This window comes from Empidonax traillii, unplaced genomic scaffold, assembly GCF_003031625.1.
Source record: "Empidonax traillii isolate 1590-97213 ecotype Southwest subspecies unplaced genomic scaffold, ASM303162v1 scaffold1714:size101782, whole genome shotgun sequence".
In the NCBI taxonomy this organism is placed as follows: Eukaryota; Metazoa; Chordata; class Aves; order Passeriformes; family Tyrannidae; genus Empidonax; species Empidonax traillii.
Window position 1 is genome coordinate 8,534 of NW_020956907.1, and position 7,568 is coordinate 16,101.

Here is a 7,568-nt window from a genome sequence, read left to right on the forward strand (position 1 = left end):
GAGCTGTGTCAGGGCAGGCTCAGGGTGGATCTCAGCAAAAGGTTCTTCCCCCAGAGGGTGGTTGGCACTGAACAGGCTCCCCAGGGCAGTGGGCACAGCCCCAAGGCTGCCAGAGCTGCAGGAGGCTTTGGCTGATCCTCTGGGGCACAGGGGGTGACTCTTGGGGCTGGGCCTGTGCAGGGCCAGGGGGTGGACTGGATGGTCCTTGTGGGTCCCTTCCAGCACAGCGTATTTTGTGTTTTTATGATGTTGTGCTTGAACTTAGTTGTTATCTCTCATGGAACCTAAAAGGTGCAATAATTTTGTTTTTCAGCAGCATGGTCATTGTCAAGTGTTGTGTATAGTCGAGGCACCTCGACTGAAGTGCCTCAGAGGATCTCTCTCTCTTTATGTTGCTGTTGGCTTGTGGTTTTAAGGTTTCCTCTCCAGATCTGGCACTCACAGCAGTACTTCTCCTCCCTCCATCACTTTGGTGTTACCAGGAATCCATTTAAAGTCAGTATATATTGCCATTACACCTCTAACATAAAAGCTGGACATCTTCATCTTTAGTTTGTTCGTTGGTGGAAATTGGTGGAACTGAGGATCCTTTAAGAGCAAAGCAGCCAGACCCATCAGTGTGTGTGTTACTGTGATCCACAGGACTGCACTGTGAGCTTCTCCCAAAGTGATTCCTGGATTCCTTGTGTGCCAGTAGTCTTCGTCCCCTCTTCCTCTGTCAGATGTAAACATGTTCCACTGCCCAGACTGGCCTCACTCAGCATCAGGAGGTTGATTTGTTCCTTTAAAATGTGGCTTTCAAAAGGGTCCAGTGAAGCTGCAGCGAGGTTGGAATGGTTGCACTTGTGGACCTTTGATCAGTCTCATGCAGGAAGGGACCACACTCCATCAGTTTGTGTTGTCACATTTGGATCTTAGGCCTCAAATTCTGCCAAGACACTTACTGGGGAAAACTTCCATTTCCTTTTGCTCTAGAGTTGTTTGGATTTTTGGATTTTGCTCTTGACAGCTTTTCCTCTGTCTTGGGAGTCCATCCTGGAAGGGCTCTTTTGTTCAGACTGAGCTGAAAGCCCACGTAATGTTCAGGTGTGAGTAGCTCTCAGTAATGCCCTCCTGTGTTTTTGGCCTCACATATGTTTGGGGCTGTTCTTAAAAACAGCCTGAGTATCCTGGGATTTTTGTGAATCATGCCAAAGCCCACTGTTCAGTGACTGGAAATTTCCCCCCTTTTGTGTGTGTAAGTGGGCACTTCTGCTTGTATTAAACAGTGCATGCTGAACTTGAAATATCTGCATACATGTGTATAAAATTAATATTCCTTATATATTGGTGGGGTGTAGTGAATCCCTGTTTCTCTGTTTGACTTGCTACAGTTACTCTTTGTGAATGTGGTTTTTATTCTTACTTGACTCTTCTATTTGCATAAAGTGATGTAAATACCAAAACCCAATTGATCACTTCTGTGAATTAACCTTTGTTTGGGTTTATTTCCATGTATTTATTTCATTTCTTACTGTTTACATGGCAACAGTTTCTTCCATGTAACACTTTGTTTTCTGCTGTTTTTAGCTTTAATTGGAGATAATTTAGGGTAGTGTTGGTCTCTTCTTCCAGGTAACAAGGGCCAGAACCAGAGGAAACGGCCTCGTGTTGCACCAGGGGATGTTTAGGATGTCAGGAAAATCTCTCCATCAAGCACTGGCCCAGCTGCCCAGGGCAGGAGGAGTCCCCATCCCTGGAGGGGTTTAAAAGCCCTGTGGATGTGGCACGTGGGGACAGGGGTTACAGTGGTGACCTTGGCAGTGCTGGGGAATGGTTGGACTGGATGATCTTTGATCAGGTTGCTTCAGGCTTTTTGTGGGATAGGATGAGAGGATTAATAGGGCAAGGCAGTGTCCTTAAGGATAAAATCCTTAAATTAAGTTGGATAAGCCCTCCCAGCCCATGGATCCCCCCTGTGCCCCATCCCCACCCTGTCCCCAGCCCAGAGCACTGAGTGCCACGGCCAGGCCTGCCTTGGACACCTCCAGGGCTGGGCACTCCAACCCTCCCTGGGCAGCCCCTGCCAGGGCCTGACCACCCTTTCCATGAAAAAAATCTTCCTGATGTCCAACCTGAGCCTCCCCTGGTGCAGAAGTAGGAAAATAAATGGCAGGGTGTGGTGGTGGGTGGTTTGCAGTGCTCCTTCCTCTCTCCTAGAGGCACTGACAGGTTTTGTCTCTCTACCCTGCTGACGTAAGTTCATTTACTTCTGCCTTTCCCTTGCCATGGGCAGGAGGAGTTTTTTCTCTTTGAAGAAGGCATGTGAAGAGCTCATGTGTCAGAGAAACCCCTGTGAACATAACAAATGTTACCTTCCTTCTTCTTTTTCCTGCCCCGTTTGTCCTGTAGGAGAATTGTGCATTCAGAGGGAACAGAAACTCCTTGGTTTATGGGATTAAGATAAACCCACTTACTCTGCAATAACATTCACAAGGATAAAAATGCAATTGTTAGCCAAGGAGCTGAACACAGTGTACATTATCCAGGGGGAAAAAACCCTGCTCCCAGTAGGTTATCCTTAACTATTCTAATGTATAGTTCCAGCTGTTAATCCAGATGAACTGCATCGTTTTTCACTGTGCATCTTTGTACCAGTGAACATACTGTGGCATGGTCAGGGCCTGGCTTTGCCTCTACATCTTGGACTACTTTTTCTGTGTGCACTTTTCTCATTAAATGCCTTTTTTTCATATCTATTTATGCACCACTTCAGCTGCCAAATGACTCTCCTGCTGTGGCAAATGGTCTTTGTCCCTTGTATGCCCAGATTTTGCTGGTTGTACATTTGTCAGCTACTTGCTGCTGTTGCTCTGGTGAGCATTTAGCAAAGGGTGAGAACTAAACGTGACCTCAGGAGACTGTTCTGCAACATTTTGCTGTTAATTGTGAAGGCCGAGAACAGAGGCAGTTATCTTGGAGACTTGGGAGGGGATCTGTAGAAAATACAGTAGTGGGTGTTGAATATATTGGTGTTGGGTTTGGAACCATAAACACACAAGTGGGACTCTTTACTGTGTCCCTGGTGTTTGTGAGAGTCCATGAGCACAGGGATCTCCTCCCTGCCCACCTGCTCAGTGTATCCATGGTTATAACATATCTCCTGGAAGGGGGTTGCAGATGAAGACTTTTCCTAAGGGCACTATTGAGTAACAACCAGAAATCTCCTGGAGCAAGAAGCTTTCATGTGGCTTCCAGTATTGTATTAACCATGTTCCTTCTCGGAGGGTCCTCCAGGTTTGCCCACCCACTCAGCCGTATTCAGTCATCTAAAATAATGTTATTTCTCCATACATGCACATCTGGTTTCACTCTGCTGCCCATTGAAACGCTGCTGTGTACTCTGTGGATGGTGGCTGCCTTCCCAGCACACCGAGAATTTACGCAGTGTAAGGGGATTTTACAAGTTCTCAACAAACATGCAGGATTTTCCCACAGTAGCCACCCCATGTAATGTCTGCATGAAGTGACCTCTATTCACAGAATTAAAATGTGCACCTGCATGTGACTTACTGCTCTGCAGTGCCTTCACAGGGATGTGCATGGGACCTCAGTTTCCTTCATTGGAAGCCAGCATTTTCTTCCAGGGAGTGCGTCGAGTGGCTTCCTGTAGTGAGTCTGTAAGAACGAAGGCATCCTGTGTCCCCGGTGTCTGCTGAGTGAACTTCCACTGCTGCTGTGTTTGGGCACTGTGAGCAGTTGGGGTTTGTGGTGCCCCCAGTGTGCTGTGGGGCCGTGGGCAGTGGCTGTCGCAGGAAGCTGCAGTGTGAAAGTGCTCACACTGTGGGAGCTCTCGCAGCTCAGCTGGCACGGGCTCTGTGCAACTGCACCCTGCACAGCTTTCCAAGGACGGGGCTCTAAGGCTTCTTAGACTCGAATATCTGAACACAGATAGTTTGTAAAACTGTTGAATTTGGCTGACTCGGGTCTCTGATGCTTTATCTCCTGTCTCGTCAGTGTTACTGTTGCGTTTTTAAATCTTCTGCCTTCAGATCTGTAATTACACTGGTTCATGCTGTCATTGCTTACAGTCCTCTCCTGTTTCTGAGGGTCACCTCTGGAGCAGCAAAGGAGTTAATGAGCTGCAGTCCTGCCCACTTAGTGCAGATGAGAAATCTTCAGATAAAGCCTGAAAATTGCCTGTCCTTCCCCCTCCAACCCATGCTGAGCAAGGAGCGTAATGAGGAGGCTGCTCCCTGCAAGGCTGTAGCAGAGCAGTGTCAGACTGGAGCCCAGTCCCCAGTCTAACAATCAGCAGTGCACTGCCTGGCCAGGGAAGCTGATCCCAAACTGACAGCCGCCTCATTATCCTAATTTCATCAGCTTCCCCACCAAATTGGAAGAGAATGAGAGGGGATGAGTGGCTTGTCAGCTGCTCCTCTGGAAGCATCTCTTAGTATTTATGATTTAGAGAAATTCCTGGGCCACATCAGGTTTGTATTATGACTGTGTATAATTCTCTCCAAATTGCATAATGGGAGACAATTGAAGGAGCAAATGCAGGAAAAAAAAAGTGGAAAGTTAGTTTTCCCTTGAAGCAGACATGCTTTCCTAGAATTGGGATGTCGTAGTCACGCTGCACTTCTGTCTTTGCTGAGTGTTGGTTTTGAGTCTTGGAGGAGCTGCAGAGGTGCCTACTATTGCTTTGAAAGTTGGGATTATAGGATTATATGGGTTATAAATATGCTTTTCCAAACAAACTGGCAGTCCATCAGCTTCTCCCCTGGATTCCTTGCGGTATTTGGGGAGAATCCCTGAGAAATTGCTAAATAAGTGGCCTGACCTGGTGCCTCTGCTGGAAGGTGAAAACATTCCAGCTTGTCCAGGTGCTGCAGGTGTTGGCCTGGAGTTCTGAGCACACATTCCCTTATGGTTGTTATGAGCTTCCTGTCCAAAATCCCACATGGCTTTGAAACCAGCAGTGGTTGTCTAACAAGTAATAAAGCTGATTAAAACACAAAAATTATCCTGGTTCTACTGTCAAATAGTTCACAGCTTTTTAAGGCATGCCAGGTCTCTTTCCTTGAAAATCTCTCTCAATGCAAAGGTGGAGAACTTCCCTTCCACAGATTTTAAGCAGGAGCAGGGGGAGAGCAGCTTTGGATTGTTTGAAACACTGTAAAGTCCCTGTTCAGTTTTATTTTTATCAGGCTTCAAGGGGCTTAGAGGAGGCTTTTATATCTCAAGATCCCTTTCTAAGGCGTGTGACTACAATTAAGAGTTGATATGGCTGGGTAGGGGAAAGAAATGTCCAAGAACTCACACAACCCACCTGCTGGACTCAGCAGTTTTGTAATGTTGGTCTCTCAGGGGAGACTAAACATGGCACTGTATGAGCTCCTGGTTTCATCTTTGCTGCTGCTGTCAGATGAGCACATAAATATGGGGGAAGGGGGAACTGGATGTATCTCTGCAGTGGCCCCTTGGGAAACTGTCACTAAGGTGGCCTGACCATAATTTCCCCCACTAAACACAACTTTAGTCATGGCAAATTACAGAAGTGCTAATTCCAATTCATTGTGGTCCGTGTGTTCTTATTGAGGAGGGAGAAAAGATTCATTTAGGCTTTGCATAGGTCAGATTAAGGATGGCATGTTTCAAAGCAGAGAGCTGTGTGTGTGTGTTGGAGCATTCCTGCTGCAGTGCTGGCACTCACTCCTGGTTCTGCCCCCAGACCATAGAATCCAACTGGCGGTGTGGGCGGCACAACCTGCAGAGGATCCAGTGCCGCTCCGAGAACAGCAAAGGGGTCTACTGTTTACAGTATGATGATGAGAAGATCATCAGTGGCCTACGAGACAACTCCATCAAGGTAAACACTGCAGAGCTGGCTGCCTGTGCTGCCTGGCTTCCCCTTGTCTCCTGGTGGGACAGGGTTTATCTGGGCAGGGTTTGGGAGGGTGGCACGGCTGCTGGAGCCTGGCAAAGTTGGCACCTGCACTCTGCTCTGGAAACGTTGGGCACTGCCAGCCAGGGATTGGTTCTGTCCACCACAGAGACGTTCTCGTGAGGTCAGTGTTGGCACGAGCTGGGTGCAGGGTGTGTGTGCTGCTGTCCTTCACTGGCACTGGGGGCATTGCCAGGAGTTTGCTGGCATGCTGCCAGCTTGCTTCCATGCTCACTGTCCATGGCTTTTCCTTTTGCCAGACGGGATTTGCTCTTTCCATGATGGTTGGTCGTTTCAAACCAAACTTGCATCAAGACTTACCTTAAGCTGAAAGGAAGGATGAGGCCCATGACGGGACAGACTCACTCCTCATGGGGCTCTAGTTTTCCTCCTTCCTTTGCAGTTAGGACAGTTTTCAACTCTTGGATCCATGTTCTTGATCTTGATAAGCCACTTATCCTCCTTGTTTTTAACAGATTTGGGACAAAACAAGCTTGGAATGTTTAAAAGTATTAACGGGACATACTGGCTCAGTTCTTTGTCTGCAATATGATGAAAGAGTCATTGTAACTGGATCTTCAGATTCTACAGTGAGGTGAGTGCCGAGTTTTTGCACAAAGATAATGTGAGTATCAGGGCTGGGAATATTTACAATTAATCTCTAAATATCAGAAGACATCCGTAATACAAATGTGATACTATTATTCCAGAAGCAAGATATTTATACTTGGCAGAGCATCTCATTAAATAGTTTTTCTTCCAGATCTGTCTCGTGTTTTTAGCTTTAAGAATTTTGAAGGAATATGACCTGAGTGATTCAAGGCATATCCTGAAGTTTTAGAGTGGCTGATGGCCAACTGTACAATAATTTCTTCTTAGGGTTTATTGTACTGCCTTCTGACATCTCTTAGTTGTGACTATTATTGAAAGGGTATTTAGTACGTATGGAGCATTTGTCTGACTGCAATTTTGCTCACAGTGAGTTTAGATTCTTCTGTGATCTTAATGGTGAGTAGATGTCCCAGTATGAAGACACTCAGGTGCAGTTCAGTGGAAGGGCCTTGTCTCGTCTAGTGTGTGGCATTGATCTGCCAGTGCCAGTCTCCCTAAAAGAGCTTAACCCCCTTCAAATACAGTAAATTAGGTGGTGATTTTACACTTCAGGTAAGCTGGTAGGTGGCTCTGGATGGTGCTGCGTTCCAGTTGCTACTGGTGGGGATGAAATCTGAATGAATGGTATAAAACTGGAAAACACCAATATGGACAGTGTTTGTTTTGATCTCTTCCATCATACAAACTTAAGTCATCCTGGAAAAGTTTGTAGAGTTGCTGAGTAGCTGGTTCTCTTAGCAGTGGTCATTTCCTGCCTAATTGTGTGCTGCTGTTAGCTGTTATTTGGGGGTGTGAGGTGTGACAAGAATACTTCCCAGCACTCATCTCGCTGCTTCCCCCAGGCCCCGGCAGGGGTTAAAGAGCCAGAGAGCTCTGTTAGAGCTCAGACAGACTGTGCAGGTTCCTGCCCTGCAGAGCCATCCCCCTTCAGCTGGGATCCCTTCTTTTCTCTCGCAGAGTTTGGGATGTAAATACAGGGGAGGTTCTGAACACGCTGATCCATCACAACGAGGCAGTGCTTCATCTGAGG

At 46.9% G+C, this 7,568-nt stretch overlaps 1 protein-coding gene across 1 annotated transcript in view; it reads left to right on the top strand.

Annotated features, from left to right (window-relative positions):
- The window catches only part of LOC114070849 (F-box/WD repeat-containing protein 1A-like), a 23,669-nt gene that overhangs the window by 7,140 nt on the left and 8,961 nt on the right, over nt 1-7,568 (top strand). Inside the window, exons 3-4 of the mRNA XM_027908454.1 lie at nt 5,714-5,851; nt 6,403-6,516. Of these exons, the coding sequence (XP_027764255.1) occupies nt 5,714-5,851; nt 6,403-6,516 (252 nt within the window). The remainder of the gene's footprint in view (nt 1-5,713; nt 5,852-6,402; nt 6,517-7,568) is intronic.